This window comes from Cavia porcellus, unplaced genomic scaffold (assembly GCF_034190915.1).
Source record: "Cavia porcellus strain 051 isolate PalLab524CR breed Dunkin Hartley unplaced genomic scaffold, mCavPor4.1 scaffold_8, whole genome shotgun sequence".
NCBI lineage: Eukaryota > Metazoa > Chordata > Mammalia > Rodentia > Caviidae > Cavia > Cavia porcellus.
Window position 1 is genome coordinate 59,904,564 of NW_026947491.1, and position 22,293 is coordinate 59,926,856.

Here is a 22,293-nt window from a genome sequence, read left to right on the forward strand (position 1 = left end):
TTTAATTTATGAAGGTCAAATTTTAGAAACCCTATTTAATAAGGGAGTTAATAGTAAAAGTATCACATTAAGTTTCATTCTTAATGGATATATACAATATATCATTTTGTATACAATACATAATATATCATTTTGTATGATATATTGATTATATTTACAATATATCATTTTGTATGATATATTGATTATACTTAGTATCAATTTAAAGCATGAACCATTATTACTCCTTGATTCCTACAAAGGTTTCAAATTTGTTTTAGGCTACAATTTTCTGTATGTGCTTATAAAGACAGGCAAAAGTAAGAAATTTTTGGTCAACAGAATTTATAAACATGCTGTACAAATTTCTTTAACTTGGGACATTTACAAATTTAGAAATAGATCTTTAAAAAAAATTAAGTTGTTGACTAAGACAAATGAGCCAGTAATTTTACTTTAAATTTTTGTCTTACAATTGTTTTTGGCATGTATCTAATAAAAACTGAGCTATGTCTAAAATAATATACTTAAAAGAGGCTGAGAAAAAATCTATGTATTTCAGAAAGTATAGAATTAAAATATAAACAAATACATTAGAAGAGAAAGTCATGATAATGGCCAATCACAAATTTTTGAAGGTATAAAAATCTCAGTAGGTAAGTTACTAATCAGATTTAATCAATAAATTGGAAAACTGTCTTAAGAATTTGCCACCAGAAGTAAAGGTCCAGAGATCTTTTCTAGATGTATTTGGAACCTTAAAGAACAGATAATTCCAGTAGTGTTCCCATAGAATAAATCTGAAAACATTCCAGGTTTTTATTTAAACCAATTATGGATAATAAAACCAGACAATGGAGCAAATATTTAGCTATCTCCTACAAATTTTGATAGATAACATTGAAAGGAGGAAACTAAAGACCAGCTTTAATAAAATTGTTTCCCTAAGTGTATGTACTATTTTCTTGCAATGTCTTCTTCTAATTTTATGAGCCAAAATGTTTAATATTGGGTTAAAATTTAGCTTAGTTTGATTTAATCTAAAATTGAAATTTTTATTTTGTGGTTTTCTGAGTCCTAAGCATTCTTTGTTTACAGAAATTTTTCTCCTCGCAGTCCTTACAAGTTTAGCTTTTACTTTTAATTCTGTGATCTATCTTGAATTAATTTTTGTGTAAGGTTTGAAGTAGAATCGATTCTCATTTTTAATGTGAATATCTAGTTGTTACAGCACTACTTATAGAAAAGACCTCCCTTTTTTTACTAAATTATCTTGGCATCTTTGTTAAGAAATCAGTTGATTCTAAAAGTGTATGTCTGTTTGTAGACTTTTGTTTCATTGATCTACTTGACTGCTTTATTAGTTTTAACTCAGGATTTTTCAACCTTGGAACTGCTAACTTCTTGGGCCAGATAATTTTTTGCTGTGCAAACTATCTTTGTATTGCAAGTCCTTTGCTGTTTGTCAGTAACCTCACCTACCCCAGTTGGGACAACCTAAAATATCAACAGCCAATTGCCAGATATCTCTTGGAGAGTAAAATTCAATCTTTGGTTGAGAAACTGTCCTAGATAGATAGTAAGTCTGAAGTTAGAGTATTTATACTCTCCAGTTGCATTCTTCCTTTCCCAAGAGTAATTTTTTTAAAGGTCTTTTGTATTTCTGTGTACATTTTAGAATCAGTTTATTAATTTCTATTTTTAAAAATAAGCTTTTATAATTTTTGGAATTGTGTTACAGCTAAGAAATATTTGAAAAGAATGTACATCTTAAATGAGTCTTTCAAATATGATCATTAATATCTTACGCTTATTTTTGTTGCCCCTTCAGGGTTTTCTGCTTAAACAGTCAGGTCAGCAGTAAATATTCCTCTTTCAATCTTAATTTTGATTCTGTCTCAAGCATTCATTAATTTTACCAGTAAAGAACTGAATTTAAGGCTTTATTAATTTTCTCTATTTTTTTGTGCTTATTTTGTTGGTTTTGTTGTCTAATACTGCTTTCCTTTTGACTTTTCTGATTCCCCTATTTTAAAGTTATCAGTGTTCCTGTAAGCAAATTTTTAGCTACCTCCTACAAATTTAGATGTTTTTATTATCATTTTTATTTTCATTGTGATCTTTTTTAATCCGTAAGTCATTTAGAAATAGTTTCCAAAATGTGTTTTCTTTTTTTACTATTTTCTAATTTAATACTACTGTATTAGAGCACTATGCTCTAAATTTCTGGATACTTTTTCTTTTTCTTTTTAACATTTATTGCAATTTGTTTCTAGTCTGCATACTGTTGACTGTTCCATGTACCCATGAATAGAAAATGTATTCTGCAGTTGTTAAATGTCAGGTCAAGATAGTTAATGGTATTTAGATTTATATCCTATCTCTTGGGGATGATAATTTGTGCACTACTGGAAGAGATTTAAAATTTCTGAACTATGATTGTTGACAAGGTTTTTAAGCAAGTCAGTGTTATCTTCATGCGTTTTAAAATTGTATGAAAACTTACTGGCATTTTTTTACATAGTAGGTAATACTTCAGAACTATTATACTGAGTCTTCAGAATTAATATGCAGTAGGTGAGATTGGGCTCAATTGAATACAATAAAAATAAGTGGAGATTGATAAGCAGAATGAGGAAATCAGGAAATTATTAAATTTAATGCTAATCACATGATTAAAACACTATCAGGTTTCTCCACGTAAAGTTACTTTTCTCTTTGTGATTTTCAATTTTCTAAAGTGGCACTTTTAAACTACATGAAGTTCTACATATCAAGGATGAGGAAATGCCTTAACGGTAATATCACTGGCTGTGGAGGCCCATCAAAGATAATGGCCAAGGCAGAGCCTGGTTGAAAAGATCACTCAGCAGAGCCTGACTAAAATTTGGTCAGAGGGTCTTTATCAATGACCAAGTGGATGCATATTTATAATTATTCCGTCTTCCTAATGTTTAACTCTTATGAGTATGAAATATTTCTCTTTATCTCTTATAACGCTCTTTATCGTGATATATATTTTCTCTGATTTTAATATAGCCATTTGAGATTTTTTTGGTGATTAGTATCTGTGGGGGGGGTATTTTTTTTTTATTCCTTCTAATTTTATCTGTATTCACTTTGAAGTTGTTTCTGGTAGACAGTAGATAGGTCTTTTTCTTTTATTCAGCCTTAAAATTTCTGTTCTTTAATAGGATGTTTATTGCATTCATTTTAGTATGCATTTCATTCATTCTGGTCTCTAGTCTTTACAAGAACTTGCCTTAACCATTTAACATGCTCTTTTTCTAACCTAGAAATGTGACTGTTACTGTGTTACATTTGTCCTGTGAAGGCAAATGGTGAATTTTAAAAGTTTTATTTTAGGAAATTGAAAGGTAATGAATACCTTCTGTATGTCATAGTTATGAATTGCTTACCTCACTAAATGGGTAAAAAAATTTTTGAGGAAGATAGGAGCAATACCTCCTTTAAGCTTGAATTTAGCGGCTTGATGAGTAGTGTCTAGTCTTAGCTGCTACAGTTTGTGCTAAAGTCTGTGGTAAGGACATAAAGGAAAGACTTTTCTTTATCTTTAAGAGGTGGTTCAACTAGTGGAGATAATGGAAACTAATAATAGTATAAAATAATTAACAAAAAACGGTGTATGTACAATGCTTTGGGATCATTGCATACTGAACCACTTCTTTTGATTTCTATAAACAGTTAAAGCTTTTGAAATTTAACCAAAACAAAAGAAACTTTGTTATATAACTTAAACAGACTGAAGGATATTAAAAAGTCTTTTGGTTTCTGAGGTGGTGCTTTTATTGTATAGTGAGAAAAGATCAAATTTGACAAAGTGATTTTGGATGGAAGTTCTATTGTAGATAAACCTTGTTAGCATCAGATGCCTAACTATCTTTTTTGTTTGTAAAGTTTTCTGTTTATTTGAAAGATATATAGGGGGCAAAACTGGAAACCAACTATAAGATGCTTATAGGTCAAGAATTTATTTGAATGGTGTAGCTGACAATTGCTAGGCAATTGCTAGACAAATTAATGTTTCCGTTTACATGTTTTTCTGTTTGGGGGTTTATCAGATTTTAAAAGAATTATTTTTCTTTATATTACAGTCTAGGTCCTTTAGTGAGTAAAGTGAAAGAATACCAGGTAGAGACAATTGTAGATACCCTCTGCACTAATATGCTTTCTGATAAAGAACAACTTCGGGATATTTCAAGTATTGGCCTTAAAACAGTAATTGGAGAACTTCCTCCAGCTTCTAGTGGTAAGTAACAGCATTTTTTATTTTCTTTTTATGTGGAGATATTTTTCCCTTTTTGGTATTTTTTTGGTTTTTTTGTTGTTGTTGTTGTTTCCTTCCCCTGCTGGCCAGGGAGAAAGTAGTATCTGTTTTATAAGATGTATTTATTTTATAAGGTCTTTGTAGGAATCCCTTTAAAAATTTTAAGCAAATTAAAATCTAAAGCCTTACTTTTTCTTAGAAATAAACTTAGCGTTGACTATTTTGAGTAAATTTAAGTATCTCATGAGTTTCACTTCTGAAGGATTTTTGTTAGAGCAAGATTTTATATTGCATGTACTATGAGTACAAACTAGTTATGTGCCAATTTATGCATTGAGAGAAAAGTAACCAAAGCATTAGTTCTGATTAGTTTTCTGTTCCAATATTAACTTTTTTGGCATCAGAATTTACTGCATAAAATTGAACATTGTTAAGACATAATCATGACCCGTGATTTTACTAGTAGCTTTAGCTAAAGCAGAGCTTTTTACAACTACTTGCTTATTTTAAAATTTAAAATTATAATTAATGACTTTGTTAATTACACTTCAGCTCCTAACAGTAATGTCTAGGTAGTGTAAATTTTAGAATGATATTGACTAAGTAGTTGCTAACCCTAGTCACCTCAGTGTTACTATTCTATCTATAAAATGGGATGCAGTTATCGCCCTATTTTAAGGAAAGATTTTGATTGTTAAGTATGTCATCTGGTTTTGTTGTTTTCATTAGTTTACTTAACAAATGTTGTTATGCTAAGTATTGATTATGGATTTACTTAGTCTGAATATCAGCTATATGAGAGATTTTAATATTGTTCCTAGGTTTTTTTTTTTTTTTGTGTATGTGTGTATGAGTATGTATGTGTGTGTTTTTGGTGTTACTGACACAAGGTTTCACTGTGCAGTTCAAGCTGACCTTGAACTTGCAGCAGTCCTGTTTATTCCCGATTGCTATAGGATTACAGGTATGGGAAACCTCATCCAGCTCTCCTCTCTAGTTTATACTTAGAGATGGAGAAACTGAAATCCAAAGAGATTAGGTTAATTGACCCAAAGCTTTACCTTCCTAATTGAACCAAATTTCAATTTTATTGTCTTCTAATCCCATACTGATGTTTTTCCATTGTATTGTACCAGTTACTTTACCTGTTTTTTGGTGGGAAGAGTGTTGGGAATTGAACTCAGTACCTTGTGTTTGCCAGGCAGGCACTGTGCCACTGAGATATCGCCAGACCTTGCCTTTTAAGTAGCCATTTATTTCAAATATTCCACCAACTCAGAAGTATAATTATATTAGCTATATGGATATTTTCATTTTTTTTTTCCTCATTGGGGCATGGTTGCATTTAGCTGATTTCTGATTTTTAACAAGAATTCTTTTAGCTGTGTAGATTCTTTCATAGTTACTGCCTTTTCTCACTCACTTGGAACGTGATCTTTTAAAACATGTATGAGTCCTAGAATTACATTTTCACTTTTTGATGAAATTATGGAATCTCTTTATTAGAAAAGACTTTATTAGAAGCTATAGCTATCTGTTCATTTTTGTAAGAAGCTGTTAAGCATCGTGGCACAAAATTGTGGTTTTAATTCTCAGATATTTAAAAGAGTAAGTTACTAGAAAGGGGGTCTCAAATAGAGAAAATTCTCGTTACTGTTTTTCAATCTCCAGGTACATGTGTTATAGGTACCACTAGCCTATAGCCAGCGTTCAACAGTTATCTCATAAAGTTTGTTAAATCTATTTTGTTTGCTGTATTTCCTTTGCCCCTTCTAACTCTCACTTATGCCTGATAAGTTATTTTATTGAAAAAGCCTGCTTTAAAATTTTTTGACATGGATCTCTCCTGTGTTAGTCACATTTAGAGTTTTTTAATATTTGATAACTACCATGATCATAAGGTAGATTTCAGCATACTTAATGTGGAATTATTACCTCATTATTTACGTAGGTTCTGCATTAGCTGCAAATGTGTGTAAAAAGATCACTGGACGCCTCACCAGTGCAATAGCAAAACAAGAAGATGTCTCTGTTCAGCTAGAGGCCTTGGATATCATGGCTGATATGTTGAGCAGGTAAATGTACTCATTGTTTGCATTACTTAGAATTTAAATATTATGTTCATTTTTAAAAATTTTCTTGTAAATATAAAAGCTGATCCAAAATTAATCATGTTTGAACAGTTTTATAAATGTGTGTCATTGAGGATGAGGAAGAAACATTAATTATACTTAGGTAATACTGCATAGCAAACGTGTTATGTAGTTTATAAAAATCTAGTAATAAAATTTGTGATTTAAAATTTTCAACAGTTTATGTTCTGATTTATATCCTTACATTCAGTGATCCACTCAGTTAAGTTGTGCTGATGGGAGTCGCAAATTTTCTAGTTAAATGTTAATAATCTTGGCGCCCATTTGTTAAGTGCATGTTTTAGGAGGAGAAAACTTGGTTTTCATTCATTTGTTCTTGTTCTACCTTCACTTGAAAGTCAAACTTGGGGAAAATGAATAGTCTTGAGCAACTCTTAGGAGAAAATACCTTAAAGAACCCATCAGTTTCAATTTTTCCTTGATTTTATAGTGACTAGTTTTTCATTATTTGTGAATATGTTATTTGGCTAGTTCAGTTCAATTAATTTAAAAATACTTGAGTATATTCAGTTGGAAAAGAGTGTATAGAAATCCATATAATGAAAAACTGTCATTCTGGCACATACAAAGACCTTATGCTTTACTGTAGAAAATAAGAACAGGTGTCTATAAAGGCAGAATAGGACTAAAAACTAACGAGAACATTTTTTAAAGAAAGAGCGGCATTTGTATTGAGTTTGGAAGAATGAGTAGCACTTTATTAGGTGAATGTGCTCAGGTGCAGAATCCATTGGTCTGTCAGTAGTATTAAAGTGGGAAACAGTGTAGTTTTCCAATTATAAGATGAATAGAAAAGTAGTAGGAACTTACTCTGATAGGGCTCATTTTGAACTCCCATAGATGGGAATTTATACTTAATTTGATAAACTCCTGTGATTTGTCGTGTATGATTTGATCCCCTATTACTGTTTTGACACATTGCAGATGTTAGGGTACTGCTAATTTATTCATTTGTTCTTAGGAGAGGTAATCTAAAAGTGTAATTTTGGACCAGTATGATCAATGAGATTTGTATATTAACTATATAGAGAAAAGAGAAAAAGAGAGAAGTGAAGAGATCCTGAGGTTTTGAGTGTTGGGAATCCCCTAAAAAGTTGCAATCAATAGAGAAAATTGTGGCAGGAGAGAAGTGACAAGATCTTTTCTATAAAGTTTTTGTCTTGTTTGGTGCTTTCCCTAGCCAATTGGTTAGATTTGCTGTAATAGAGAATATAGGTATAGATTTTAGGAGTTATTTGGGGGAATACATTGAGAGCTGCATTTGTTTAGCTTAAGTTTTCAGTTGCATTGGTAGAGTTTTTTATTCTGAATATGGATTTCTCAAGCAAGCTTATATTGTATACATTTACTTTGAGTTTAGAGACCAGATATTTTAATAATGCTTAGCTGCTTTAGTAATGCTTGAATTTGTTTGTTTTCTGTTTTTTCTTTTCTTTTTTTAGGCAAGGAGGACTTCTTGTTAATTTTCATCCTTCAATTCTGACCTGTCTGCTGCCCCAGTTGACCAGCCCTAGACTTGCAGTGAGGAAAAGAACCATTATAGCTCTTGGCCATCTAGTTATGAGCTGTGGAAATATAGTTTTTGTAGATCTTATTGAACATCTGTTGTCAGAATTGTCCAAAAATGATTCTATGTCAACAACAAGAACTTACATACAATGTATTGCTGCTATTAGTAGGCAAGCTGGTCATAGGATAGGTAAGAAATTTTTAAATACTTTAAAGCTATCTACTCATTTAAAAAATAGTACATGATTTTAAGAAAAAAACATACTTTTCTTAGGTGAGTACCTTGAGAAGATAATTCCTTTGGTGGTAAAATTTTGTAATGTAGATGATGATGAATTAAGAGAGTACTGCATTCAAGCCTTTGAATCATTTGTGCGAAGGTAAGTTTTTAAGAAACCTATTTTTTGAGAAAAAATTTTAAATAATTAGACTTTAATTATTTGGTATATAAGGAGAAATCACAGGATTTCAGATGTGATTGTTGTTTATTTATTTGTTATTCCTAGTTATTGATTGGTTTATTTAGAAACAAGGTCTCACTGTGCAGTTCAGGCAGGCCTTGTACTCTTATGTAGCTTGCGCTGGCTTTAAATTCATAGCCTCCTGCTTCAACCTCCTCTGTGCTGAAATTACAGGCATCCATCACCATGCCAAGCTTTATTTCTTCATTAGACAGTAACGAATAGCCAGTCTAATAATTAAAGCTAATGTCATCTCACTACTAAAATGTAATCAATACATTTATTTTGAAAATATTTCCCCTCATTGGTAAGATGTTATAAAGAACTTGGTGAAGGCATTTTATTATTTTAGATTTATTTCGACTCTTCTGAAAAGGAAATGTCAGTATAATGTCTATTGTGAGAGAGCACTAGGGTAAATTACCTCATCAGAAATATACAGTGAGCTTTATGTCTCTTTAAACCATTATTTTAGATCTGTTACATTTTTTAAAAGTTTAATAAAAATCGCGTGTTTATATACTGGAAAGTAGCATTCCTTCCTGTTCCTAGTTTTCAGAAGTGGTTTTAATATGAAATTTTAAAAAATTGTGATATTTGTTTCTATCCTTAAATTAATGAAAACAGATTATTACTTTATTTATTGGCGCTGTGGGCATCCACGTGTCCTGTACTCTCAACATGAATCTAGACAATCAAGCAAGATGAACGTGGACTGATGTTTTCACGATCATCCTCATTGCTGAAGAGCATGGGCTTGGTCTTCATGTTGAAAAAATATAGCATATGCCATTTTCTCCCATAACAAAATTAAAATATAGGAGGAGGGAATTTATCTTAAAATTGATCAAGTATAATCTGAAAGGTAAATAATTGTCAGATGATCTGGAGACCCCTGTTAATGGTAATAACGAAGTGTGGCAGAGACTGAAGCAAGGAGAAAAAGTTATTTAAAGCAGCTTTTGTTTCTTGTATTCAGATGTCCTAAGGAAGTATATCCTCATGTTTCTACCATTATAAACATTTGTCTTAAATATCTTACCTATGATCCAAATTACAATTATGATGATGAAGATGAAGATGAAAATGCTATGGATGCTGATGGTGGTGATGATGATGACCAAGGTATTTCAAATTAAATAAAAGGAATCTTATTTGTTAAATTTTTCGAAAGCCCTGGTTGATAGAGATGGCAATAATTTTTACTACAAATATGATTTTATTCTTTTGTATTTAAGTTTTCTAGTGTATTTTTTCTAAGAAGCTAAAATTCATGTTTTTAAAAAGGTTAAATCTAAAAATATACAATATTCAGAGAAGTTTGGTTGATTTTTGAGATTTTTTTATTTATATTCATTAAAAATACTAAGTTTTGAAGTTCCATTTAATTTTCATGAATAATTTAAAACATTTTCGAGGCTTCCTAAGATCGATTTCAAACTGTAATTTGTAGATTTATTCTAGAAAGAGTTAACATAGCAAAGAGACAGGAGTTGCTTCTGTTTAGTTGATTGTATTTGTATTGGAATACATAAAAATTAAATAGATAAATACTTTTTAGTTGATTCTTTGAGTTTGTAATGACTTTCCATAATTTAACTCATGTTTTAAAAATAACTGCAAAAACCTCCCATAAATACTGTTAATTTCTTTCTTTCCCTTCCGTTTTGAGCCCAGTTCTTCAGTATTGGATAAGTTTACAAATGTTTGATTTATTACTCAGGCTCAGCAGCTTTTCTTTTTTAGGCTCTAGGATACCACTCTTATTTGGTTTTAGTCCTTTCTTTGTAGTGACTCTTTCAGTCTCCCATACTTACTCTTCAACTTTCTCATCATGAAACAGAATATTCCAGGTCTGAATTCTTGAATTTACTTCTTGTACTCATATTTTTCTTGTTGATCTCATCTTGTCTGCCAGTTTTAATGTCATCACACTGACAACCCAGATTTTTATCTTCACTCCAAGTCTTTCCTTGGATCCAGCTCACACATAACTAAAATCTTTTTATCCCTCTTTAAATCTGTTCCTTTGATTTTGTTTGTATTTCAGAATGGCACTTCCAGTTTTTTAGACCAAAAACTTTGATGTCATGTTTAATTCTTTTCTCTCTCATCCTTTTACCTCAGACATGCCTGTATTTCCCTTTTTCAATATTTTTCTTTTATGTTATTTAATAACTTTGCAACATATTCTTATCCTCCATCTACTAGAATATAGTCTTCTTCTCAGAGATTAGAAAACTTAGTCTCTTGATTCCTTACTTTAGTGTTTAGGATAGTGCTTGACTCACAACGTGTTAATAAAGGGAAACTTTAGCTTATGTTACAGTATGAATAACCTTTGAAGGAAACAGTAGAAACGAATATTCTGTTTCAAATTTTGATGTTTAGCACACTAAATAACCAGATTCTTCAGCCACTTTATAAGTTAAGAGTTATAAGTATTAAATACCTTTTCTACCTTGATACTGTAATTTACAAACAATTTTAATGATTAGGACATGTATTAGTTTCTTACAAACAGCTGTTTAGTGAAGCTTACAATTGACTATGTATTGGCAAAGGAAAAACATTTTAAGTGCTTTGGCACTATCTGTTAACTTACATAAATAGATATGAATGTAATGCATGTGTTTAGCAGTACTTGAATTTTCTTATAGTCTGATTAAATAAATTGGAGATTGGAAAATTTTATTGTATTTCCTAGAATCTTCCATGATCTAGGTTGACTACGTTTTACTAACACTAAGCTAACTGGAGTATGCATAAGCCAGTAAAGAAAAATCATTGCCTCTCAATGTACATAGGCTAAGAAATCATTTCAGGGCTATGTTTTCTAAGAAAAAACAGTGTCACTGTTACACAGTTGTAGACTATCATGAGAACTAGTTATTTGTGTTATCTTCTTGAATTTGTTACCCAAGTGGGGGTCAGCCTAATAGTGTTAGAGATTTTTTTTGATATTTCACACATACCATTATCTATTTTTGTTGTTGTTGTTGTTGTTTTGGGTTTTTTTTTGTTTTTTTTGTCTTTTTCCTTTTTATTGGTACCAGGGATCGAACTCACGACTGCCTGCTTGCAAGGCAGGCGCTAATGCCTCTGAGCTAAATCCCCAGCCCCATACCATTTATCTATTAAATACGCACAAATGAGATGCAGTTCCTAATGCTTATACTTAGAATGTCTTAGCTTTAACATTAGGAGTTGTAGACAATGGTATTTTGTTAAGTGGAAAACATTTTCTTGTAATAATAAAGAACATAAAATTTCTTAAGACAAAATTGTGAAAGGTTGCGAATATGCATATTTTTCCTAATACCACATCAACAGACTTGAAGAAAAGCCTATGACAAAGCTGATGCCAGGAATCTTCTACTTCCCCAACCCCCAGAAAATTAGAGATTAGTAAACCATTCTTTTTATAACATAATTTATAGCCAGAGATAGATTTTATGGTTTAATTTATAAATTCCCCTTTTGTATGAATTTCCTGTAGTATTGAATCCTTTGAATTTTTTCAAAGGCCAGGAAATTTATGATTTTATAAATACTTATATTCTAAAGAATTTTAGCATACTAATGATATTAGAGGGCTTTATAAGTAAGCAGCCATTCATTTTTCTCAGTAGCTGAGAATGTTGTATATTAAAAGCACAATTGTGATCCTTTTTAAAAGTTAATTCTGTACAAATTTATACAAGTAACAAGTTCTGTATCTGTTTCAAGTTGTAGTTTTAAAACCTGTTGCTGTCTTTGTTGGAGAAAAGTTAGATTAACTACATTGGTTAATAATTCTGTATTAAATGACGCTCTTATTAATAGCCTGTTCACATTAAAACTTCCCTTCAGGGAGTGATGATGAATACAGTGATGACGATGACATGAGTTGGAAAGTGAGGCGTGCAGCTGCTAAGTGCCTGGATGCCGTCGTTAGCACAAGGCATGAAATGCTTCCAGAGTTCTACAAGACTGTCTCTCCTGCGCTGATATCCAGATTTAAAGAGCGGGAAGAGAATGTAAAGGCAGATGTTTTTCATGCATACCTCTCTCTTTTGAAGCAAACTCGTCCTGTGCAAAGTTGGCTCTGTGACCCTGATGCAATGGAACAAGGAGAAACACCTTTGACAATGCTTCAGAGTCAGGTTGGTTTAAAGTATGTTTGAGAGCATAATAGTAAATGACATGTTTTTTAAAAAGCTTTTTATGTGAGTTCTAGAATATCTTGAGAAAAGCAGAAAATTCCAGTGTATAGCTGTATAGAAATTAATGGATGTTCATATTTACTTATAAACTATTTATTCTACTTGAAGTACTGTATTCTTAATTTTTCTTGGTAAATATTTCTAAAATAATTTTAATGTTCAGTAAATTAATCTTTTTCTTAGAAGTAAGCAAAGAATTCTTAAAGCTGTGGAGCCATATAGCCAGCTTCATTCCTGATTAGGTTGCATGATCTTGGATACTTTTTATTTTGTTAAGCCTAGTTTTTCTCATATGTAATAATTTTGAGACATCTACCCAGGGTAATGAGAAATGAAATGATCTGTGTATAATTTAAGTACATAGTACCTGTTACATAGTAAGTACTTAATGGATGCCAACTATGGCTATTAATAACAGTTTTTCACCTTGAGGTATTCTTTCTACAATCTTAAACATTAGAGCTATGTGGCTCCCTTTTTTTGAATATGTAATACAATTAATTAGGCATTTTCCTATCACCTAGAATCCCTGTAGAAACTGGATTCTGTGTGGTCCAATTTTTTTACAGGTTACAAAATGTATTTCAAAAGAGATTAAAGCAGGGAACGAGAAAACATACTGTATTTTATTTTTAAATAGTGCAAATGAATAAAATTTTGTAAATGTATTTATAAAGATGAGTGTTGAAGGTTCAGTGTAGATTGGAATAGGAACAAGTATGTGTGGAGTATTTAAGTAGTGAACTGTTGGAAGCTGGGTATTTAGTAAACTAATTCTGATAATATTCTGGGGAATTAGGCGATTTCATTTGTTTCTAGTTTCACAGTTGTGACTTGTGTTTGTGTAGTGTTCTTGTTGGTTTTTGTTTTCAGTTTGTTGAGGAATTTTAGAGGAATGTCAGTCCAACATTTGTAGACCATAAAGTTTCACTGACCAAAAAACGAAATTTGGAACAGATGTATGAATTCTCTTCCTGCTGTTTGTAGTTACTTTTGAAGTAGCTTTCATTTTAACAGCAAAGTGGAAGGAGAGAAAGATTGATTAGGTGATTACTTTCTTTTTTTTTTTTTTTTATCATTGGTACCAGGGGTCGAACTCACGACCACACACTTGCAAGGCAGGTGCTTATGCCACTGAGCTAAATCCCCAACCCAGGTGATTACTTTCTGTAATTTTCATATTTTATTCAATACTTATGTGTTCTTCCATTTATAAATTATATTCCTTAGGTCTGATAAAGTTATTTGGTTTTTGTTATTCATGTGATTCTATAATTAAAATTTATCAAATAACACTATTCCATTATCAGGCAAACATAGAAGTAAACATACAGAGTACATGCAACAAACTTAGTTTTTATGTAACAGTCATAGCAGTATAGCTATACTAGAAATGCAGCCTCCACACAGCCCTTAAAAAAAGATAAATTCCTTTCTCCTTATTTCCCATAATTCATTCTAAGTGGACTGAAGAAATACGCAGTGGATGAACCAGTTAATGAGTATGTGATAATTACAGGTTCCCAACATTGTTAAAGCTCTGCACAAACAGATGAAAGAAAAAAGTGTGAAGACCCGACAGTGTTGTTTTAACATGTTAACTGAACTGGTAAATGTATTACCTGGCGCCCTAACACAACACATTCCTGTGCTTGTACCAGGTATGAAACGAAAATTTCTTGGGAATTTATAATGGACTTTTTATTTTATAACTAGATAAACTCAATATTTGTTCACATTAAAAGGGAAATTTGCGACAGCTTGCCTCTGAAATTTGGTAACTAACCAGCTGAAAATATGAAGTTAGAAATTTGCAAGTAAAAGTTTAAAATTTTACTCTAAAATTTTGGTTTTAATATTTACTATATAGTGTGTATTTCTACTCTACATTTCTACTTCACCGTAGATACATGGTGAAGGTGGGAACTTTCAGTTTCCCTTCGGGTTTAGGGGCTGATTTAATTTTATCTTCTTGAAACTGCACAGAAATGGTAAGACTTTTTTCCTTGGCTTTTTAGGAATTATTTTCTCACTGAATGATAAATCAAGCTCATCAAATTTGAAGATTGATGCTTTGTCATGCTTATATGTGATCCTCTGTAACCACTCTCCTCAAGTCTTCCATCCTCATGTTCAAGCTTTGGTCCCTCCAGTGGTCGCTTGTGTTGGAGACCCATTTTACAAGATTACATCAGAAGCACTTCTTGTTACTCAGCAGCTTGTCAAAGTAATCCGTCCTTTAGATCAGCCATCTTCGTTTGATGCAACTCCTTACATCAAAGATCTCTTTACCTGTACCATTAAAAGGTTAAAAGCAGCTGACATTGATCAGGAAGTTAAGGAAAGGGCTATTTCCTGTATGGGACAAATTATTTGCAACCTTGGAGACAATTTGGGTTCTGATTTACCTAATACACTTCAGATTTTCTTGGAAAGATTAAAGAATGAAATTACTCGGTTAACAACAGTGAAAGCATTGACACTGATTGCCGGATCACCTTTGAAGATAGATTTGAGGCCTGTCCTGGGAGAAGGAGTTCCTATCCTTGCTTCATTTCTCAGGAAAAACCAGAGAGCTTTGAAACTGGGAACCCTGTCTGCCCTAGATATTCTAATTAAAAACTATAGTGACAGCTTGACAGCTGCCATGATTGATGCAGTTCTAGATGAGCTCCCACCTCTTATCAGCGAAAGTGATATGCATGTTTCACAGATGGCAATCAGCTTTCTTACTACCCTGGCAAAAGTATATCCCTCTTCCCTTTCAAAGATCAGTGGATCTATTCTCAATGAACTTATTGGACTTGTACGATCACCCTTATTGCAGGGTGGAGCTCTTAGTGCCATGCTAGACTTTTTCCAAGCTTTGGTTGTTACTGGAACAAACAACTTAGGATACATGGATTTGCTGCGTATGCTGACTGGTCCAGTTTACTCTCAGAGCACAGCTCTTACCCATAAGCAGTCTTACTATTCCATTGCCAAGTGTGTAGCTGCTCTTACTCGAGCATGTCCCAAGGAAGGACCAGCTGTTGTAGGTCAGTTTATTCAAGATGTCAAGAACTCAAGATCTACAGATTCCATTCGCCTCTTAGCTCTCCTTTCTCTTGGAGAAGTTGGGCATCATATTGACTTAAGCGGTCAGTTGGAACTAAAATCTGTAATATTGGAAGCTTTCTCGTCTCCTAGTGAAGAAGTGAAATCAGCTGCATCCTATGCACTAGGCAGCATCAGTGTGGGCAATCTTCCTGAATATCTGCCATTTGTCTTGCAAGAAATAACCAGTCAACCCAAACGGCAGTATCTTCTGCTTCATTCCTTGAAGGAGATTATTAGCTCGGCATCAGTGGTGGGCCTTAAACCATATGTTGAAAATATCTGGTCCCTATTACTAAAGCACTGTGAGTGTGCTGAGGAAGGTACCAGAAATGTTGTTGCTGAATGTTTAGGAAAACTCACTCTAATTGATCCAGAAACTCTCCTTCCACGGCTTAAGGGATATTTGATATCAGGTGAGTATCTAGATTTTTTTACTTGAAAACATTTGATAATTGGTTGCCTTAAAAGATGCTTAATGGCTGGGGATTTAGCTCAGAGGCATAAGCACCTGCCTGGCAAGTGCAGAGTCATGAGTTCAATTCCCAGTATCAAAAAAAAAAAAAAAAGACTAATGTGATGAAGAAGTTAGCCACGTCTGTGTTTTTCTATATGTAAAAGCAATGTATATGATGTAAAGTAGTACCTTGTAATGCAGTCATATTCAAATGACACTTGGTTTAGAAGAGTTGATTATAATTTTAGATCTAGTTCCTCAACACTAGATTGTATTGTTACTGTTTACAGTGTCTACCATATTCAAACAAGCAAAAGTGGTAAAAGCTGTTTATTTTTTAATTTTTCTTTTTTAATTAAAAATCTTTACAGATTACACAAGCTATTTATGGAATTAACTAGTTCCCTTGTGAGGGATAGTTTCTCTATTGATGCTTTCCTGGGTCCCCTCCTTCACAGAAGAAATTGTTTCTTTTGAAATCTAATGGGATTGTATTTCATAGGGTGGGTAAACTTTGCTCCTTTAGTATCCTGAGAGCTATAAAAAATAGCTCCCCCCCACCCTTTTGCCAATGAGAACTTCAGGGAATTGAAGATACAGTCATTATTTAAAGTGGTCTGAAAATAATGCCCTTGAGCTTTAGTGGACAATACTAAGTCTTGAGGTTTTTTTTTTTTTTTTTTTTTTTTTAGGTTCATCATATGCCCGAAGCTCAGTAGTTACAGCTGTGAAGTTTACTATTTCTGATCATCCTCAACCTATTGATCCACTATTAAAGAATTGCATAGGTAAGTAGAAACAAAGGTAAACATACTGATTAGCTATTTTGAGGAAAGAGTATCGTTCAGGAACTCTTAGAAGTCTTAATTTTCTTGACGAGAAATTATAATACTTGTAGGAAATTCTTTTATTTAAAAGATTGATGAGAAATAAAAGTAAGAAAATAATGTATTAGTAAAAAGATAAATTATAAGACATGGTCTTACAACTCTATGGAATTTCATTTGATTATACTGTACTTGCTTAGCTTAAAATTGTTGCCTGACAATTTTATAAGTAACTGAAATTAACAAATGAGCCAGCCTGTCTTCAGAATCATCTTACTGTCACAATTTGGAGATGACTAATTTTAATGAATAAAGCAAAAGATACTAGAGTTATCAGACCATTCAGAAGTTTCATCGTGATTATAAATGAATGTCACTTGCACTCTTGGGGCCCCTATTTTTGATCATTGTTTGTAACCCTCCAGCTCCCAAGGGGACTAGTAGAGGTGACCATGACCCCATATAAGTTGGAAACAACCTAAGAAAAATAAAAAAAAAAGTTGGATAGAATTAATTCCTGGAAAACTAAGAGGAGATGCCCAAGTAAAACTAGAGTCATCTCTCCGTCTACAAAGAGAGTAATTAGTTTCTAAGGCTGCTTATAATTTTTATTGTTTTCATCATTATTTTCGCTAGACTAATAGTTGCCCAAAACCCTCAGAATTTAGTTTGGTGCTTTCCTGAGGATAAGAGTGGAGGTACCAGTAGAGAGAATAGAAGACAGCAAAGAAGCTTTATAACTTCATGCCATTCTGCAATGTGCCAGAAATGGAGGAGGGACAAGTACTTTTAAATTTTTCAGTAAGGAATTTCTACCAAAAAAGGAAACACATGTACAAACAGATGTTGTTTCTCCATTCCCGCCAATGCCTCTCATTTTTTATCTCTTGATGTTCACTCTCATATTTTGGTATTTCGTGTGATAGGACAAAGAAAAATGCCTGTGCCACATCCCCAGAAACATCTTTCCAAGGTGACAGCAGTCAGTGTGCATAATTGGTATAGTTCTTCAAGTAGGTGGTTATTACAATTTTATTACCACCTGCTTCATTATTTGGTTATTTGAATGTCAGAACCACCTAGAAAACTCCTTTAAAAATGGAAATTGCTACATGAAGGAATGAGGACTATTGGTTTAGTCCACAACACCATTTTGTCCATGTTAGTTGCACTGTTCTAGGTAATTTACTAAAAAAGAAATACATACTCTATTTTAGTTAATCTTGTAATCAATCGACCAATTAAGCAGTTATACAAACGTAGGAATGAAAGGATCAGATTATTTCAGAAGCCATACTATCTTCTAACCTTTTTTCTTATTTATTTATTTTTGTTGTTGTTGTTGTTTACTGCTGAAGCTATCCTGGGTGTCATTGAGTTTATCAAATTTGCGGCATCTAAAATCTTTTCTCCTCATTTTGTCAAATTACTGCACTTCAAATCAGTACTCTTCTGTCACCTCTCCTGTGTTTTGTTTGTATCCTGAGAGAGTGCTGATTTTACAGTTGAGATCATGTAATGATAAGCAGTTGCTACCTGTTCATCTCTAGAGTGACTCAACACTCCTAAGTGTGTAATTCTCATTGTATCATATTGATTAGGAAACAGGCTTTTGTCTAAAGTATTTGCCTAAAGTCAAACATTTCACAAGTGCACTGATTAGATCACCGTGACTTATTTTCTTCATTTGCAAAAAGAAATAGACTTAAATCTGTCTTTATGGTAGTTATATGCTCTCTTTGGCATTTGTCCTGTTAGGTTTCAGGTTTCTTTGTTTTATGCCTTTATACTTTGATAAATTTGTGTATTTCTCAATGATGACTGAAATATGAGGCTTTTAGGAAGCACACTTTTCTGTCATTTGATGGATTAGATATCTGTTAATAAACAGTATTTCATCTTTATTAGGCAGTGGATTTGTTCTGTGTTTATCTTTAACTTCCCTTAAAATTTTTTTATTTTCAGTAAACTATAAGGAGAATCTTAAAATTTGCTAGACTTTGTCTTTCATCTGTCTCACTTTTCTGTACTCAGTTTCAAAAATGGTAGTTTGCCTGCTGCCAAAATAAACTTTATGGTTTAGTTAGTGTCTTAGTTACTTTTTACTCGTTGCTGAGACAAAATACCTGATGCACCAAGTTGGGCAAGGAAAGATTTATTTCTTACAGTTTTTTGGAGGTTTCAGTCCATACTCAGTTGGCTCCAAGGCAGGGTGGCATGGCTGGACCACAGTTCATGGCGGCTGCAAAACAGCAAGACAGAAACCAGCAAGAGAATGAGACATACCTTCTTCCTGCCATTACATCATATCCTGGCTCCACCCCTAGGGCAGTGTAGCACTCACACCCCAATCAAAGCCCTGGACAATGAACCAGTCACAAATGTACAATGCAAATGCATGAGGCCTGAGGGACACAAACATAAACCGTGACAGTTAATATTTCATCAGGTTCTTTTATGACCTTAATTGAAGAAGTAATAGTGACACCAACAATAATAAACTAAATCGGTCTGTTTTATCTTCAGTTTACTTTATCTTTATCTTTGGTTTACTGTAACTATGAATTTTTCAGGTGATTTCCTAAAAACTTTGGAAGATCCAGATTTGAATGTAAGAAGAGTAGCCTTGGTAACATTCAATTCAGCAGCACATAACAAGCCCTCACTAATAAGGGATCTTTTGGATACTGTTCTTCCACATCTTTATAATGAAACAAAAGTTAGGAAGGAGCTCATAAGAGAGGTGAGTTAGATTACATTGTTTATCTGAATTTTTTCTGTTACTTTTAAATGTCACATGTGCACATTCTTTTTTGTTTTAATAGGTAGAAATGGGTCCATTTAAACACACAGTTGATGATGGTCTGGATATTAGAAAGGCCGCTTTTGAGTGTATGTATACACTTTTGGACAGTTGTCTTGATAGGCTGGATATCTTTGAATTTCTCAATCATGTTGAAGATGGTTTAAAGGACCATTATGATATTAAGGTAAGGTGTTTGTGACTGTTTATAGAATATTTTAAAATAAAGCTTCACTTTGCATTATCTTTTACCCTTGTAATTCACTCATATGGATTAAAAGAAAGATTAGGTTCTCTGTAAGATTTTAGGAAACATCTTACTAGTTATAATTTGCAGAAGTAATGAGGCAATGTGGCATTAACTGATAAACAATAAAAACCAAAACCTTTTTTATTGAAGGAATAAAATTCAAGAATTGCTTTTGCCAGCTTGCCTGAGTGACTACTCCCTACTTCAATCTTTTCCTTCAAAAGAGGAGTCAATTTTTGCTCTTTAAAGAATAAAATCTGGTTTGTTTGTTTTTCCTTGTCTTGACGTTGGTCTGCAGTTGAAAACATTTTCTGAATTAGGATTTTAACCATTAGTATTTTCTAAGTTTCCCTGTATTGTCTGGATTAATTTCTTGGGCTATCTTTGGGGCTGATTTGAATAATAACTATTTTGTTTACCTCAGTGATTTTTGTTTTTCAATATATTATGCTTATTTATCAATAATTTTCTTAGAGACTAACGTAAATGTTTGCAGATACACGAAGGAATCTGTAAAGCAACCAAAAAGGAGCCATATTGCTCCTTAGGGTTACATGAGCATGAACTGTGCTAATTATTTTTCATATCTCCATTTTACATGTGAATGATAGGCAATTTGAAAAATTTTAATAATAAATGTATTCTTCCTTTTCATCTGCTCTACATAGGGCCTTTGGCCAGGCAGAGCAAAACTAACAACAGAAATTGAGCCATACTAGCAGAATTCCTTTCATATTTCTATATATAGTAGTGACCTCTCAGAATTCCGTGAGGAGGGCTTCTGAAAAAGTAATAGGCCATGCTTCTTTACTTCTATAAAGTTATTTTCTTTTAAAGTTAGTTCAAGAGAAAAGGAATTACGAGTTATCAAGTCTTGTATGGATTAATCTGAATAATAGCCCCCTCTTCCTCCTAAAAATCTGCTGAAAACTGTTTTTAGAACTTTTTCCAGTTGAGTACTTTTCTAGTTCAGTGACTTTCAAATCTGGTTGCTCTGAGGATAGGGCATGTTTCAAGATTTTTTTTCTTTTTTTTTTTTTTAGTTTTATTTAAGGAGGGAAAAAAAAAACAGAAAAAGGGTACAAGTTATACAGAATTTCAAAAAAATAAACAAGAAATCACTAGTTAATAGATTACATAATGTCATCTTAGAAATAGTTGTTCAAGTTAAAAAATTAAAGCATATAAAGTAGACATTCAAACAGTGAAACTGCAAACAATTCTGTTCACTGATCTAACAAAAACTCAGTAATATGGTTATCTATACTATATGCTTAAATATACATGCAGTTATATCCTTTAGAGCACTTTCATTTCCTCCTTTTGTACAATGACAATTACACATTTTGAGTTTTATTACTCCCACAATTCTTATTACTTTTTTTTTGAAGAGAATAAAACCAAATGTGAAATAACAGAGTCAGTCAAATTTATGGATGGACATAGTACATATGTAAAAACAGAATACAAGGTGATCAACTGGTTACCATAATGCCTCTTGCTATCTTAAAAAGAATTGCCTATATCATCAGCTATAATAAAATTGAACAAAACAGTAAAGAACAAAACAAATAAAACCAAAACATTGGAGACATTAAAGGACTTCAAAAGAAGATAATAGTCAAACCAGAATGGGCATCATAGTGAATCTTATTGTCTTCACATTTGTTGTCTATACTCTTGAACTTGGTACTATCAAGCAAAACAGAATAAAGTCAGTCAAAACAAGATGGTGAGAGCAATACAGAGTTTCAAATCAAGTTAATAGGAAATCAAAGTGGGTTACTATAATATATCCTGCTATTTTTTATTTAATTTTTCCCTTAATTAAAAAGATAAAAATAAAAAAGTAAATAATAAAAAAAGGAGATTGAGATAAAAGAGGACATAACAACAAAACAGCACAGGTCAGAACGTAACCAGTTCAGCAAAATAGTGTTTTCACCACAAGATATCCCGACATAAAAGTAGTGTCTCTTTCCTTGAAATCTTTGGGTATAACTTCGTATACTGTAGCATCAAACATATCGAGACAATGTAAAACCATTCAACAACAGAATGACAGTATTACAGGGTATTTAGAACCAACTAACAGAAAATGAACAATGGTTTTTTTATTATCTCCTTGTCTATAAAAGTTTTTGTTTATATTATCACATATAATAAAATCCAATAAGGTACAACATGTTAAGACCGATGGAGACAGAAGAACAAAAGCTTGATGGGACTTCAAAACAAGATGATACTAAATCAGCACTAGCTATT

The 22,293-nt window shown here is 32.5% G+C and overlaps 1 protein-coding gene across 1 annotated transcript in view; it reads left to right on the top strand.

The window, feature by feature from the left end:
* Cand1 (cullin associated and neddylation dissociated 1) overlaps nucleotides 1–22,293 on the top strand; it is a 39,302-nt gene that overhangs the window by 11,690 nt on the left and 5,319 nt on the right. Inside the window, exons 3-13 of the mRNA XM_003476104.5 lie at nucleotides 4,095–4,249; nucleotides 6,219–6,342; nucleotides 7,863–8,119; nucleotides 8,204–8,309; nucleotides 9,370–9,515; nucleotides 12,243–12,535; nucleotides 14,115–14,256; nucleotides 14,614–16,107; nucleotides 16,841–16,936; nucleotides 19,549–19,718; nucleotides 19,801–19,965. Coding sequence (XP_003476152.1) covers nucleotides 4,095–4,249; nucleotides 6,219–6,342; nucleotides 7,863–8,119; nucleotides 8,204–8,309; nucleotides 9,370–9,515; nucleotides 12,243–12,535; nucleotides 14,115–14,256; nucleotides 14,614–16,107; nucleotides 16,841–16,936; nucleotides 19,549–19,718; nucleotides 19,801–19,965 — 3,148 coding nt within the window. The remainder of the gene's footprint in view (nucleotides 1–4,094; nucleotides 4,250–6,218; nucleotides 6,343–7,862; nucleotides 8,120–8,203; nucleotides 8,310–9,369; nucleotides 9,516–12,242; nucleotides 12,536–14,114; nucleotides 14,257–14,613; nucleotides 16,108–16,840; nucleotides 16,937–19,548; nucleotides 19,719–19,800; nucleotides 19,966–22,293) is intronic.